The 15,765-nt window shown below is 57.9% G+C and overlaps 1 protein-coding gene and 1 non-coding gene across 13 annotated transcripts in view; both read left to right on the top strand.

Annotated features, from left to right (window-relative positions):
• EP400 (E1A binding protein p400) overlaps positions 1 to 15,765 on the top strand; it is a 97,981-nt gene that overhangs the window by 50,830 nt on the left and 31,386 nt on the right. For 11 of the 12 annotated variants that reach the window (XM_035016794.1, XM_035016793.1, XM_035016791.1 and 8 more), the window contains 10 exons: positions 557 to 775; positions 3,035 to 3,199; positions 4,646 to 4,801; positions 5,979 to 6,073; positions 6,533 to 6,804; positions 10,429 to 10,631; positions 10,718 to 10,887; positions 11,998 to 12,194; positions 14,773 to 14,884; positions 15,061 to 15,204. In XM_035016794.1, the coding sequence (XP_034872685.1) occupies positions 557 to 775; positions 3,035 to 3,199; positions 4,646 to 4,801; positions 5,979 to 6,073; positions 6,533 to 6,804; positions 10,429 to 10,631; positions 10,718 to 10,887; positions 11,998 to 12,194; positions 14,773 to 14,884; positions 15,061 to 15,204 (1,733 nt within the window). The remainder of the gene's footprint in view (positions 1 to 556; positions 776 to 3,034; positions 3,200 to 4,645; positions 4,802 to 5,978; positions 6,074 to 6,532; positions 6,805 to 10,428; positions 10,632 to 10,717; positions 10,888 to 11,997; positions 12,195 to 14,772; positions 14,885 to 15,060; positions 15,205 to 15,765) is intronic. The other variant, XM_035016796.1, reaches the window with a different exon arrangement.
• Positions 11,680 to 11,809, top strand: LOC118018724. The gene has a single exon (XR_004681471.1). It is a non-coding gene; the product is annotated as a small nucleolar RNA SNORA49 (small nucleolar RNA).

The raw sequence follows: 15,765 nt of genomic DNA, 5'->3' as shown, positions 1-15,765 counted from the left end.
CAAGACGCTGCGGTCTTGGTCGAGTCGCTGTTGGCGTGCTGCTGACGGCGGGCCTCGGCGAAGGCCCTGTTACGCAGGGACGCGCGTGTCCGACTGTGCACGGCAGCTCAGGAAGGCTGCTCTCGAGTTTGGGGTCCCACTTGCACGTAGCCCGACTGTCACTGAAGACGGGTAGGGTTGACGGGCAGAAGGTAACGGGACGGTGTTCCAGCCTCCGCCACTGGGTCCTCCGCGTCCGCCCCGCATGCACGGCAGCGCTGCCCTGGGCACGCGGGTGGGGCGCGGCCCCGTCGGACCGGCTGGCTGCCCGCACTGCGTGCCCTGCGGAAGCGGACCACGTGGCCTGCCGATGAACTCGGAGAACACCGCGCAGCAGATAGAAAGTTCCGCTTCACCCCATGAACCACCCCCCTACCCCTTTTCCTAAGAGAGGGCTTCTCATCTGAGAGACTTTAATGAAATGTTTGTTTTGTTTCTTTGAAATTCGGGTTTAAAATAACTGCATTTCGTGAAGAACCTCTAACAGCTTTGCACAAACAAACCTTATCGATTGCAGTGGCGGCAGCCCCGTTTCAGACCTCCCAGGCCTCCACCGGCGCTCCCGCTCCGAGACAGCCGCCCGCCTCGACCTCCAGCGCAGCACCTAGCCCAGCCCATCCTGCGAAACCGCGGGCCCCGCCCCCGCCCCCGCCCCAGGCCCCCTCGCACCCGGCGGGGCAGAGCGCGCTGCCTCAGGGGCTGGTGCTCACCTCGCAGGCTCAGGCGCGCCTGCCCAGTAAGTGGCCTCGCCCCTCCCGGTTCTGCCACGTCTCTGCCACGGGAAGTTGTGTTCCGATCAGCGTGTGTGAAGAGCCTTGCTGTCCACTCCCTTTGTCTCCCTAAACCCACGCCTGGGCTCTGCCTTTCGCCACGCTGTCGTTTCGGCCCTAGGTGTGCAGAGGGACGCCCTCTGCAGGGCCAGCGTCCAGGGCCCTGTCCTCCTCTGTCCTTTCTCCTGATCCCCGGACATCAGCTCTGCTTTCCTCCTGCGCATGCTCTGCTGGTGTGCTGACCGCCTCACTTCTCCTTAGCATCAGCCAGAGGCTTGTTCCGTCGGCCCCGGGACTCAGCCCGGGGAGCAGGTGGTACTCAGGCGAGAGCACGTAACGCCCTCGCCAGCGAGGGAACCGGTGCCGGTTGTTAAAAAGCACGACTTGTTTTGACTCTTCCGCTTATGATCACATTTAAGCCTGGAGTGAATTCCTGTTCAGCTGAGATGTCTCCTAATAACTTGGTGATGGAAACGTCACAATATTACTACGTTTCTTTAGGCCTTTTTACCGTGACCAGTGTCGTTAGCGAATTTCCACATCTTTCATGTGCCCCTGCTGATTGTGCTGTAGGAAGTGCCCTTACGCAGACGGCCGTAGGCACCGCTGTTTCTCACACGTGCCCTCGAGCACTTCGCCTGTGGCTGTGACCAGCGTGTGGAGGTCTCTCTGGGAAGCTGGGGGGCGGATGTCACGAGGAGACCCCGAGTTCGGGCTCGTCTCTTGTGACGAGGCCTTGCGGCTTCCACTGCCAGGGAGTGAAGAGTTACAGTCCTGCTGGCTGCCTGGGGGAGGGAACCCCTGCATGGGTGACATTTCTGTGTGCCAGGGACAGGTGTCGCGGGGGCCGTGCCACGGGAGCTGAGCTCGGGCAGAGCCCCCCGCTGCCCTTCGCTCTGTGTGGATGGAGCAGGGCCGGGGTGTCCTGTCCACACACACTTCTCTGCGCCTCCTCCTGTCGTCCCTCCCGTTCACAGCTTCTGGGGGCAGGACCTCTGGATTTTTTCCTGGTCTTCTGCTGACTGTTCTCTGTATGGTGTCACTAATCATTCTGGCATGGGTTTCTTTGGGGGGAGCATTTAGGTTCCATTATCAGCCACTGGGGGGCAGAACCCTGTACCCCTGGCGCTCACTCAGAGCCTGCAGGTAGTTAGTACCTTTCTGAGTCAAGTGCACAGGACTCGATCCGAGTTACGTTTTCACAAACGATGTGTTAAGCCATGTCGAGTCTGGCATTCCTTCAGTCAACGTTCTAGATCGAATCCTACAGTCTAGTCCGAGTTAGTGGGAACCTTTATGTCTTACAGCTACGTTTGTGTGATGTGTTTATACTAGTGACCCGTTCTCACACTCACAGGGTGTGATCTTGCAAACCTCTGTGCACTGAATTGGACACGTACTTTTTCACATTTTGAAAGTTTTCTAAAGAGGTTGATATTAGAAGGGCACCTGGGTGGCTCAGTTGGGTAAGCGACTGCCTTCGGCTCAGGTCATGATCCCAGGGTCCTGGGATTGAGTCCCGCATCGGGCTCCATGCTCAGCGAGGAGCCTGCTTCTCCCTCTGACCCTCCTCCCCCTCATGCTCTCTGTTTCCCATTCTCTCTCTCAGATAAATAAATAAAATCTTTAAAAAAAAAAAAAAAGAATTGACGGGGGTGCCTGGGTGGCTCAGTCAGTTAAGCGACTGCCTTCGGCTCAGGTCATGATCCTGGAGTCCCGGGATCGAGTTCCACATCGGGCTCCCTGCTTGGCGGGGAGCCTGCTTCTCCCTCTGACCCTCCTCCTCTCATGTGCTCTCTCTCATTCTCTCTCTCTCATTCTCTCTCTCTCAAATAAATAAAATCTTAAAAAAAACTTAAAAAAAAAGGTTGATATTAGAGTTCCAAAGCGTATTACAGATAGATTTCTGCTGTATTTGACGTTTGCTGGTTTTTCATTGGTTGGAGAGAAAAGTAAAATGTTGGTAGTTTGGTTAATTAAGATCTGATATCGAAAATCTCTACCAGTTTTGATTAAGTAAATTAACTGTTAAGATCCAATATTAATTTTCTCTTTTTGTTAAGATAATTATTTTCTGAAAGCGTTAGGAAGCAATACCTAAGAAACGTTTCCATGACGCTTCCGTTTACCACAGACGGTCATTCTGGACGACAAATGGTCGTCAGTAGAACAGCTGCAGACTTCTCCCAGAGGTTTTAATCCCGTCTTCCTCTGCATTTCCGCAGGTGGGGAGGTGGTCAAAATAGCCCAGCTGGCTTCCCTGGCGGGGCCGCAGAGCCGGGTCGCCCAGCCAGAGACCCCGGTGACGCTGCAGTTCCAGGGGAACAAGTTCACCTTGTCGCACAGCCAGCTTCGGCAGCTCACCGCCGGCCAGCCCCTGCAGCTGCAAGGTAGGGGACAGCGCCCCGTGCCCTGCCGTCGGCCCGGCCTCTCCCCTGCCGCTGCCCCTCGGGCGCACCGGGCAGCCCCTGGGAGCTCAGGTGCCTCACCTGGAGACGGCCTGCATGCCTTCCCTTGTGGGGTGTCGAGGGGGCCGGCCGGGCAGCAAGCAAAAGCACCCGCTTGCCTGTGGTGGATGCGTGCTGCGTAGCTGACACTGTTTTTTGATAAAATAGGCTCTTTGGGGATGTCGCTCATTTTTTTATTTTTTTACTCTTACACTCTTTTTAAGTAAGTTCTCTGCCCGGTGTGGGGCTTGAAGTCATGACCCCGAGATCAGGAGTCACAGCTCCAGTGGCTAAGCCAGCCAGGTGCCCCAAATATTTCCTATTTTTAAAATCAAAATAGAGATATTTGCTACTTTTTAATTTTAGTGAGAAATAAATTGTCCTAAGAACACCACAGTGCTAGCAAATTACGTAGAAGCTGTTGTGTTCTTTCATGTACGGGTTTTACAGCGTTGACTCCTAGATCAGAGCCTCACAGGGCTTTGTCTGCGCACGACGTATTCCTGTGGTAACCGCCTTTAACTGCTTTGTCAGGAGATGAGTGGTGCGAGGGGCATGCTGGCATTAGCCCTAAGTGACGGGGTGGCAGCGGCTTAGAGCTTGAGCCCCCGCTGGCTGCGGGCCCAGGCCACCCTTGGCACCCACAGCAGCCTCCCTGGGACGGGCTGTGTGCTGCGCTTCTGAGCCCGCGCTGGGACGCTCCGTACGGGCGCTGCAAGGCCACACGCAGCAGAGTGGAGGCCCCAGGAAGCCTGCAGCAGAGACAGCTTGTAATTTGGCCTAGTTCCCTGTTCCTTCAGTTTTCTGGCCACGGGGGCAAGGCCATCTGTCTGCACCTCCGGCAGGCTCTGCTTTGCGCGGAACCCAGCATGGGGACGTTCCTCCAGAGCGAACGATGTCAGACTTCATCACACAAAAGGCGGAATGTGGCAGGCTCCTTAAACCAAGTGCGAGGAGAGCTGCAGCTTTGAGGCCAGAGGGTGTTTTTAGATGTTTCTTCATCGGGCTTTACGGGTCAGCGGGCACCCACGTGTGACCCAGAGCTGGGACTCTCACCCTGGCACTGGCTTGGGGCCTCAGGCAGGCCTGACAGACCCGTCCTGGGTGCCCCCCACATTGCCCGAAGTCAGGAATGGCAAAGAGTAGATGAGCGTTTTCTTGACTTTAAGTAGAAGTGACTGTGTTCCTTAGTTTTTCACTCACTGTCAATGAAATACTCTCATGTTTTTCAAGTAACTGTACTCTGCGCTGCCTTGTTGGAGTAAATTCGAATTTGGATTTCTGGTTTGTTGCTTCATTTGTTCCCGTACGTGTGGACATGCGTGTAGCAGGTAGGAGGAGGCGCACGCAGCCCGTGAGTGACGCCTCTTGGTGCTCGTGTGATTGCAGGCAGCGTCCTTCAGATTGTATCCGCCCCGGGGCAGTCCTACCTGCGCCCGCCGGGCCCCGTGGTGATGCAGACCATGTCTCAGGCGGGCGCCCTCAACGCCCTGGGAAGCAAGCCCCCGGCCGGCGGCCCGGGCCCGGCCCCTGTGACGGCGCCAGGTAGAGTGTCCTGAGCGGGAACACTGAGGCGTTGAAGCTTCTTTCTGTGTGACTTTGCTTCTGAGGTAACGGGGAGCTGTTGATGATCTGTGCCCATGGAGTCTCAGAAGCTGCAAGTCCCGCTCTGACGGTCTCTGCTCTCCGCAGACGGGCCGGTCAGCCTGCTCTGTTTTCTTTGTCCTTTCCCTCGGAGAGGTATCTGGGATACAACTAGTCTCCACTTGCCTAGATTTTTTTCCTTTTGTTCTGACGAGAAGCTTGGAATCATGAGGAATTTGGTTTGCTAAGGTCACAGGGACATTTAGTGAGTGTGCTAGAATTCCCCCTGGGACAGGTACTGGAGCAGGATTTGGGCCCTTCTCCGACGTCTGGCCCGTCCGTGGCCTCCTTCCCACCAGGGTCCGGCCCTCCCAGACATGCCCAGCCTCGTGTGGTCTGCTGAGGAGGTTGGGCGGGCGGGCGGGCGGGCGGGTGGGGTTCGTGGGTGGAAGCAGCAGGGGGACCCCCCCCGACCTGAAGCCCCTGTCCCTGCTCAGCCCCGGTCTCTGTCTTGTCTGTGGTGACACTGGGTGGGGCCGTGCCGTGGGGTCTGGAGGGCAGCATTTCTGTGTCCCAGCTGTGGCACGGGATTCCCCCTGTGGCTGGTTCTGTTCTCCAGGCCTCCTCCCACCCACCAGAGCCCGCTGCTGGCGCCCGTCCCCCAAGGCAGTAGCCACCCCCCCCGCCACCGTCCTTGAAGGGGCTCTCACCCCAGGCCCCTTCAGTCCTCAGTGCCTCCCGTGCAGTCTGTCAGGACACGCGGCTGGCCGCTGGGGCGCGGCGACGGCCCCTCCTGCTTTGGAGGGCGAGGGCAGCGCTGACCCTGCTGGAGGGGGGGACAGGCGGGAGGAGTCCAGGGCATGGGGGGGTGTGTGTGCGTGGCCACGTGGCTGCAGCGCTGTGCGGTGGCATGGAGGAGGACCTCGGGCCTCAGGTGTGCATGCCTCCTCTGAGCGCACAGGGCACCCACCAGCGGAGAGAGACGGGCCCGTGGCTCGGACGACGGCCAGGGGGCGGAGTGCTTTGCGGGCGGTCCTGAACGATTAGGGCTCGAGTCAGTGCGTTGTGAGAGCGAGCTGCCCGAGGACGGGTCTGCAGAGCCACGTAGCTTTGCGTTCCGTCTCCTCCCTCTTTGCAGTTGGTGTGCCTGGGCGAGTGGCGGTCAATCCCCTGCTGGCTGGAGAACCTGGAATGGCCCCCAAACCAGCCTCCCCTGTCGGAGGGCCAACCCAGGTATGGCCCCCACCCACACCGGCACCGTGTGGGGCCCGGGCCCCTCCTTCGCCCTAGGAAGTTGTTTTTCAGAAGCTGCTTGTTGGGGGGACGGTTGTGGTATTTAATGGTGGTGTCGACGTACACGCTTTGAAAGCACATCATCCCTCTGAATCCCAGAATTTGACTTTAAAAACACATTTCACAGCAAAGGAGGTCGGGTTTCACGATTGCAGAAATCCTCTTCCACGTTTTATGTTCTCGTATCTGTCTCCCGGACGTTAGAAATCTCACCGTGTCTGGAGAAACGCTCTTCAGTCAGAGACGCACTCCGAGGCACACAGACGCCTCCTTCCTGTGGCGGTCTGCCGTAGAAGGGGACGCGGGTGTCTCGGTCGCCATGTGCGAGGGACACCACGGGGCTTGGCGAGACCAGGCCTTGGGCCTCAGTGACCATTTTTAACACTGTTTCCCACGAAGGAGGAGAAGAGCAGACTTCTGAAAGAGCGACTGGACCAGATCTACTTTGTCAACGAGCGGCGCTGCTCGCGAGCCCCCGTCTACGGCAGAGATTTGCTGCGGATTTGTTCCGTGGTCGGCCGAGAACAGACAGCTTGGCCCGGGGCTTCTGACAGCAGTCAGCGGAGGGGGGCCGGGCCAGCGAGTGCTTACACGTCTCCCTCAAATGGTCAGAAGGACCTGATCTTGACGCTGGCCCAACGGCAAGCCTGCCTGCAGGATGTCATTGACAGGTAGGCAGCCTGCGTGGGTCCCTGTGCTTCACCCCCCTCCGCGGGCTCCCGCGGGCCTCCAGCACCGCTTGTCCTCCTGCGTGGAGTCTGTTCCCTTCAGCTTCTCCGCGAGCTAGTCTCAGACGTCTGCCTTGAATCATTTTCTGGGTCTTCAGCTTTGGCACCGACAGGTCTCTCCACCCTCCGGGAAGGCTGTGTGTCCTCGGGTGGCTTTCTTTTCCCCGGGACAGCACTTGGGTGAACGTTGGCTGGCCTGGGTGCATTCTGGGTGCGTGGAACAGACCACTCTGTGGTTGATGAGTTTCTCCATGTTGTTCTTTTAAAGTAACGTTTTATTTAAAAACCACATGGACGGGGCGCCTGGGCGGCTCAGTCGTTAAGCGTCTGCCTTCAGCTCGGGTCATGGTCCCAGGGTCCTGGGGTCGAGCCCTGCATCGGGCTCCCTGCTCTGCGGGAAGCCTGCTTCTCCCTCTCCCGCTCCCCCTGCTTGTGTTCCCTCTCTCGCTGTGTCTCTCTCTCTCTGTCAAATAAATAAATAAAATCTTTAAAAACCACATGGGAAACTTCACATTGCACGATGAGAAACATGTATTTAAGAGCTAAACTCAGAAACTAGCTTTAGGAGAGAAAACAAAAACGGAGATGCCACTGGGCCAGCCCCGCCCCCTGCCCAGCGTGCATCTTGGCTTCCTCTTTGCCCCACCTGGAGTGTCAGCGCCGTTTGTGCTCTGTTCCCTGCTTTGGGCGCAGGTCAGGTCCAGCCTGAGGATGGGTCTTCGTCCCTCCTCTGCTCCATGCACGTGGCCGAGTGTCTACCGTGGGGACCGGGAGTGCTCCTGTGGCCCAGCTCGCATCCACCGCCTTAGCGCGCAGAGCCCGCCTGCTGCCCTAAAGCTCTGTGCTCCGCCAGGTCGCCCCTCCCCACGGAACCCTGGTAACCAGCCACCTCTTCGCATCCCCGTAGCGGTGCCTTTTCCAGAGCCATATAGGCTGCGGACTCTTCCGATGGGCTTCCTTCTCTTAGCGAGGGCAGTGAAGGTTCCTGCACAGCTCTCTGTGGCGTGACAGCCATTTCTTTTTAGCTCCCAGTAGTGCTCCCCTGTCTGGATGGGCCAGTCTGTCCATCACGTACTGGAGAACATCTTGGTTCCTTCCAAGTTTGGGCAGTCACGGATGAAGCTGCTGTAAACGTCCACGTGTAGGTGTTCGTGTGAACGTAAATTTCAGTTCATTTGAATAAAAGCCAGAAGCGTGATTGTCAGATCATCTGGTGCAAGTGTGTTTCGCTTTGTAAGAGAAGGTCAAGCAGACCAGCCGAGCGGCTGTGCCCCTCTGCGTTCCCAGCAGCAGTGAGCGAGAGCCCCTGTGGCCCCTCGTCCTCGTCACGTCTCTGCGGTCCGTGCTGTGGGTTCTGGCCGTTCTGACGCATGTGCAGTGGTGTCCCGTGGCTGTTGTAATCTGCATTTCCCTGAGGACGTACCACGCGGAGCCTGTTTCCGTAGCTTTTGCCACGTGCGTCTCTTCTTTGGAGAGGTGTCCGCTAGGGTCTTTGGCCCATTTTTTAAATGGGTTTTCTCATCGTTGTGTTTTAAGAGTTCTTTGTGTGTTTTGGATGGCAGTCCTTTGTCAGAGGTGTCTTTCACACTTTCTCCTCATCTGTGGCTCGTCTTCTCGTGTCATTGGCTTTCACACGGCGAAGTGTTTAGGTTTGGTGAAGTCCAACTCTCCGTCCTCCCACGGGCCGTGCCATCGGGGTTGGGCCTGGAAAGTCATCTTTGACTGTCCCTCTCTCCAGGCCCTGGTCACCCGGGCTCGCCCTGCGTCCTCTTCCAGGGCTCCCTTGTCTGCATTTCACTTTAGATCTACGGTCCAGTCTGAGCTGATGTTTGTGAAGGGACTAGGTCTATGTCTAGATTCATTTTTCCCCCATTTAAAGAATCTCGTATTTCAGAAAATCTTCAGATGTACACAGGCAGAATGATGCAGTGAGCCCCAGGGCACCCAGAGCACCTTCAGCACTCACGGTCTTGTTTCACCTGTTGACTGCCCCGAAGCACAGACTGTTTGCAACAAGTTCCGGACAAACACGAGTTCCTGTATCAGATTTCGTTGTGCTCTGAAAGGAACACAGTCAGTGTACCATTATCACACCTAAAAAAAGAACAGTTTTTAATACCGTTAAGTGTCTGTCCCGCACGCACAGTTTTGGTCGTCTCTTGAACGTTTCTGTGGTTCACGTCAAAATCACATGAAGTGAATACGTAGCAGTTGCTGGTACATGTCGTGTAGCTCCTAATCTGTAGGTTGTGCTTCTAGCTCGCCTTTTTTTTCCTCTTGCAATTTATTTGTTGAGGAAACCTGGTGGTTTTCCCTGTAGAATTTCCCAGAATCTGGATTTGCTGAATCGGTTGCTCAAGGTATAATCTGACATGTTGCTTTGTCCCCTGTGTTGTCTGTAAATTGCTGGATTCAGAGGCTTGGTCAAATTTATGTTGGTTGGTGGTTATTTGGGGTTTCTTGTGTAGCGCCGTTAGGAAGCCGGGATGTCTGGCTGAGTCTTTCACGTTCGCGTGTTTGCGTGTGGGTGTCCACTTGTCCCAGCACCGTTTGTTGAGAGATCGTCTCTGCTCTGTGGGGAGAGCTGACGTGACTGTCCCTGTCTCCGGGCCTCCGTCCTGTCTGCTGGCCTATTCCCTCACCAGCACCGCGTTGTCTCGATGATCCCTGGGCCTTTGCAGCGAGACTCGGTGCTGGGCAGTGTCCCTCCTCCAGCTTTGTTCTCGTTCAGTACTGTGTGGGTTCTCGTTCTGGCCTGTGGCTTTTCCATGTTAGCCTTAGGTTCAGCGTGTTGGTAATCTACGGAGTAATTGGCTGAGGTTTGGATTAGGATTACACCAAATGTTTAGGTCAGGTCAGGGAGAACGGACATGTTGGCCGTGTAGACTCTTCATATCAGTGAACGTGGACTTGCTCTCCATTTACTTAGTGCTTTGATTTTGTCCACCCACGTTTTGGGGCTAGATGGCCTTGTTGTTTGCATGTGGTGGGGAGCAAGTCAGGGAAAGGCAGCTTGAGCTGACCTCCAGAGCGAGGCTGTCCTGGCGTGGGTGGCGTCCAGAGGTCTGGAGGGCGTGTGTCATGTACTGTAATGGCCCGTCCGAGTCGTCCTTGTGCTGCTCTCAGCAGGGCCCTTCCTGCTAAGTCTGGCTTCCCTGCTGGTGGCACGTGGCTGTACCAGCTCTGGGGTTCGTATTTTCCCCCCAGGCCATCCTGGAGACACAGCACCTGCACCCCCGATTCCCATCAGAGCACTCGAGTAGCGTGGGGGACGCGCCGTCTCTGTGCCCTTCCCTGCAGCCTCGGGGCACCCTGCGCTGGTTGTTTCCGTCTGGGTGGTGGTCGTTGGCCAGGACTGGCGGGACCCCCTCCCGCGGTTGCTGTGACGGGTGGTGTGGGCCAGCAGCCATGCCACCCCGGTGGTGGCTGTAATCAGGCACCCGGCTTTTCTGACCGCTCGCCGTTGGAAGGTTCTGCCCGCTTCCTTCTTGAGCTGTCGTTCCTGAGACGGGCTGCTGGTGCAGATGCGTGGGCGGCGCGTGTGACACGGAGCTTTCTGCTTCCCAGGGTGGTCTGTGTGATCCCCCCGGTGGTGGCTGCGCCCCCGTCCTTGTGGGTGGCGAGGCCGCCGTCCCTCTACAGCCGCAGGCTGAGGACCCTGCGGCACTGCCTGAGAGAGCACATGGCTCCCTACGCGCAGCAGCTGCGGCGGATGACGGCCCTGCGCTCCCTCCGGTTTCCTGAGCTCAGATTGGTGCAGTTTGACTCAGGTACGGCGGGGTTCCCGTCTGCGCTGGCCTGGAGGTGGGCCTGCCTGGCCCTGGGTTTTGAGAGACCCGATGTTGTTCCCCCGTAGGGAAGCTCGAAGCTTTGGCCATCTTACTTCAGAAGCTGAAGTCTGAGGGGCGTCGAGTGCTGATCTTGTCACAGATGGTTCTCATGCTGGACATTTTAGAAATGTTCTTGAACTTCCATTACCTCACCTACATCAGGATCGATGAAAACGCCAATAGCGAGCAACGGCAGGTAAGGAAGAGGGGGTTTGCCCTGGTCCCGTGGACGGTGCGGTGTTGTTCGCGTGCATCTGCTCTCTCTGCCCTGGCTTCTCAGAGCCGTGTGAGCGCTGGGCCGTGTTCGGCCCTTCCGAACGAGGGGAGCGGCCGCTCCACGTCCTTGGGCACGAACAGGTCTGCAGCTCGTGCGTCCTGTGACGGGGCGACCTGCGGCCGTGGGGGGCCGGTCGGGGCGCTGCAGGCGCGGCCAGGGGGTGAGAGCGTGGGCGCAGCCCCCACGAGGCACGCTGCGAGAAACGCAGGGCACGTGGCGTGCCCCCCGTCACTTGTCAGGTTGGCCAAGGTGTGTCGCTTGGGTCAGCAGCGCGAGATGGGTGATCTCACGCCCTCCCGGCCGGGGCAAAGCCGCACAGCCTTCTCGGAGCCAGGCGGACGGTGCGGGGCTCCACCGCTCCCCCTGGAGCCGCACGCTGGGTCGCTGGGTCGTGCGGGCGCCGTGCTGCTGGGCGGCGCCGTCCTGAGCGGCCGTGGGCTGGACTGCACGGCGCCCGTGAGCGCGCTCAGGACGGGATGTGGCGGCACAAGCAGACGGCCCGCCGGAAGCAGGCTGCCGGCCCGTGCGAGCCCACGCGCGCACCGAGAGGGCCCGGAAGGAGGTGCAGCGTGGGGCTGGCGGACGGGCTTCCTGGGCAGTGATGCAGCGGATCACACGCGGACTCCCCGGGACAGTCGGGTTTGGTGCTGAGATCGCCGCAGAGAGCAGCGCTCCCAGGAGGCTGAGAGCCTCTCTCGGGCCTGTTCCCTGCTCCCTCAGCCTTACTCCCGGGCCTTTTGCTGTGAAGGCCCCGGCATTGCCTGAGGGTACAGGACCGAGCACACGTCCCTCCCCAGGAAGACTCTGTGTTCTCCTGGGGCCTACGGGTTGAGCTGACAGTCCACGTCCGGTGGGAGCTGACGTCTTCCTCTCGTCAGCGAGGCCTGGCGAGTGCAGAGTGGGGGGCGTCTGTGATCAGTGAGCGAGAGATGGCCAGACGTGTGCTTCTGGCTGGTAGGCGTCAGAATATGCCCCAGCTGTGCCCGCTTCGACCAGGGGGGCCAACCCGAGAGCTTTGCTTCGTCTTAGGAGCTGATGAGGAGTTTCAACAGAGACCGGAGGATTTTCTGCGCGATTCTGTCGACGCACAGCCGCGCCACAGGAGTGAGCCTGGTGGAGGCCGACGCGGTCGTGTTCTACGACAACGACCTGAACCCCGTGATGGACGCCAAGGCCCAGGAGTGGTGCGAGCGGATCGGGAGGCGCAAGGACGTCCACATCTACAGGTGAGGGTGGCGGGCGCGACACGGGGTCCGTGGAGGCGTGGGGACGGGAGGTGCTGCTGGAGCTCAAGTGCACGCTGCAGCTTGTTCCAGAAGTTTCTGCTGCGTCGTTTGTTTTTTCTGAGGCAGACTGCTTGCTGCTCTCTCTGTTCTTTCTTTAGGCCCGACATTTGCTCAGTTTATAATTAGTTTGCTTGAAACTGATCGAATTACGTTGCTTAGACCCAGCTTGCTGTGCACTCAACACGTGTCTGTCGTACTTCTTCTGCGGCACCGGACCCTCAGAAGGGCGGCTTGTATTTCAGTGTTTCAGTTGCTCTCTGGCGTGCGTTGTCTGTCAGTAAAATAACGACTGAAAGACCTCAAATCTGTGGGCGCTGCCTCTGGACACAGAGGACCGCTGGCCCCGCACATAACCGGGGAAAGCGGAGGAGCCTCTCCCGGGTATTTCTGAACTTGCTGAAGCATCTGGCATGGTGGTGTGATAACAGCGGGTCTCCGATATGTGCCAGCACCTGACGGCCCTGCCCCCCGTGCGTGCTGGCGTGTGTGCGGCGGGCACCGTGGGCGAGGCCCCCGCCTGTGTAGGTGACCACTTGCTCCTTCCATCGAGGCTGAATTTAAGTAGCTGTGTTACTGTGTCTCTGAGGTTCGGGGAGAAGTATTCCTCAGAGACAGAAGTTGGTAACGTTTGCTGTATGTCTTCCCACGCATCCTTCTGATTGTTCAGTGGCTCACGCGACAGTCTCGTTAATGCCCTCTTCTCCCAGCGGCACATCGCCAGTTTGTCTCCGTGCTGGTAAACTTCAGTCTGTGCACCGTGTATGTTGTGTGAGCAGTGTTTTCCTGAGTGATGCTTTCAGCAGTTAGTGAAATCGTTGACCCTTTAGCGGTTACTCGCCAAAAATGGGAAAACTATTTTACTCTTAGTAACCATAATCCACAACTCAGGAACAGTCTTGGCAGTGAAGGTGCAGGACGTGTAGGAAACGAGAATCAAATTGTGCAAAACGTGGTAAGATGTGAGTTGGAGACTGAGCTGTGTTCTGGGACAGGAAGACCTGGTGCGTTAAGTGTCCTCCCCCTGAAGCGATGTTAACATGCGGAAGAGTTTTCAGGAAAGCTGTCATGGGGGTTTGTATACGTGCGTGCGTGTGTACCCGTGAGTGGATAAAGTGGGTTTTATTCTTGCTTATTTTCAAAGATTTTATTTATTTGAGAGGGAGACAGAGTGCACACACATACATGCACGAGTGGGAGGAGGAACAGAGGGAGAAGCAGGGAGCCCGACGTGGGGCTTGATCCCAGGACCCTGCAATCATGACCTGAGCCGAAGGCAAATGCTTAACCAACTGAGCCACCCAGGCGCCCCTCCAAATACCCTTTAAAAACCACTTTATCCAGGGGCGCCTGGGTGGCTCAGTCGGTTAAACATCTGCCTTCAGCTCAGGTCGTGATCCCAGAGTCCTGGGATCGAGCCCCTCATCGGGCTCCCTGCTCGGTGGGAAGCCTGCTTCTCCCTCTCCCACTCCCCCTGCTTGTGTTCCTTCTCTCACTGTGTCTCTCTCTGCCAAATAAATAAATCAAATCTTTAAAAAAAAAAAGTGTATTTGGAGTGAAGGGTAGCTGATAACGGCCAACAGACATGCTGACAGGGTTGCAGCGGAGAGGCGTGGGGGAAGGCTCGTCGTCGGGGGCGAGCAGTGAACAGCGCGAGCGTGAGCCAGCATGGTGCAGGTCGTTTAATGCTTGTTGCTGACACCGTGGACCGTGAGGAAGAGCTGGGGTCGGAGTGCTGTGCCCGCTTTACGGCCTGAACCCCGGCCCCCAGGGTTGGGCACGGCACGCAGGTGTGGAAACAAAGCGGCGGTCTCAGCGTAGTATTGAGGAGATGGTACCTGTGGCTTGAAGGCATTACCTTAGCCAAACAGAAAAGCTTGGAGGGAAGGAAAGGCAGACATACCTGACTGCAGTAAAATGAGAACTTAAGTTTTGGTTTTGCAAGAAAATTCCATAAACAAAGCTGACGCACAAATAATAGTTTGGGGCAATTATTAGCAATTCTCACAACAGACAGAGGGTTAGATAGCTCTTAGAAGTTGAGAAGAAAGGTAAATGAGCCCTTCTTTGAGAAAGGGGGGAGGCACCCGAGCGTCCGAACGGGCCAGTCCAGCTGCCCCCACGTTTGGTGGGACGCCCAGGCGCGGAGGCGGAGAGGAGGGAGCTGCGTGTGTGATGGCCTTCGTTACGCGCCCAGACGGGCCGAGGGAGCGCCTACCCCCGACCGGGGCCGTGGGGTGGTTGCACTGTTTTGACATCAGGTTGTCAGGGTCTGCTGAACTGGAGATGGTGCGTGCCCTTTGTCCCCGGCATTTCCCTCCAGGGAGCCCGGCCCGTGGCGTCACTAGCTTGTTCACCTGGCACAGCGGGAGCCAGAGAATGCCCGTGCTTGGGGTGCAGCCGTACCTGGGCATCGAGCAGCCGCTGGAACCGTGCCGCCAGGCCCCCCGCACCCCGACTGCCCGTGGTGGCGTGCTTCCAGGTGCCCATTCGTTACCGTGTGCATGTCTGTGTTTTGTAGGCTTGTGAGCGGGAACTCCATCGAAGAGAAGCTGTTGAAAAACGGAACCAAAGACTTGATCCGGGAAGTGGCCGCTCAGGGCAATGACTACTCCATGGCCTTCCTGACGCAGGTACCCGCCGGAGGCCTGCAGTCCTCCTGGTTGCTGCGTGGTGACGGGGGCGGGGGGCGGGGGGCTGGCGCGTGCGGATGAGGAGTTGCTCGGCGGTTTCCCTGGGATGCAGTCTGATGCTCAGGTCAGGCGCTGGCCCGTTTTCAGCTGAACACTAATGTGCGTTTTGTGTGCAGCGGACCATCCAGGAGCTGTTTGAGGTATGTTCTCCCACCGACGACGCCGGCTTCCCAGTGAAGGCAGAGGAATTCGTGGTCCTCTCTCAGGAGCCTTCTGCTACAGAAATCATCGCACCCAAAATTGCAAGACCTTTCATTGAGGTGAGGACAGATCGCCTGCCCTGGAGGTCACAGAGGATTTGCTGCACCTGCTGTGGGCCCTGAGCACCCTGCCCGCTCTGCAGGCCCCCCTCGCCCAGCCCTGGCACACCCTGCCTGCCCACTTTCTTTCTCTTATGGGCATTTTCGTCTGGAAAAGCAGGTAAGCAGAGTGGAGAGTCTGAGGGCCTCAGGCACCTGCTGCCCAGCGCAGCGGCCATCCCTGTCCTACCGGCTCTTCCCGAGCTACACTGCCTCCCCTGAGCCGTAGCGAGCGGCTGGTGGCGTGGAGCGCCTCGCCTGTCCTGTCTGCCCGGCCCGGCCCGGCCCCGCGGCCTGCTGTCTCGGCTCCTGTCTGAGAGGCGCCCTGTGTGCGAGTGCAGGTGCACACCCGCGTCTGAGGACAGCGCAGAGGAGGACGTGAACGATCTGGTTAAATAAAATACTGCCTCTTACACGTTCAGCGTGGGAGCTAGAGGTGCTAGATTACGTGGCTCGTGCAGTTCCGCTTTCGGGTAGCGCTGCCGTGTAGACGCACCGTAGAGCCGCTCTTGGGGCCACGTG

This window comes from Mirounga leonina, unplaced genomic scaffold (assembly GCF_011800145.1).
Source record: "Mirounga leonina isolate KUSES-001 unplaced genomic scaffold, KU_Mleo_1.0 Mir_171, whole genome shotgun sequence".
NCBI lineage: Eukaryota > Metazoa > Chordata > Mammalia > Carnivora > Phocidae > Mirounga > Mirounga leonina.
Note: the sequence above shows the minus strand (reverse complement) of the source record. Positions and strands in the feature narration are given on the sequence as shown.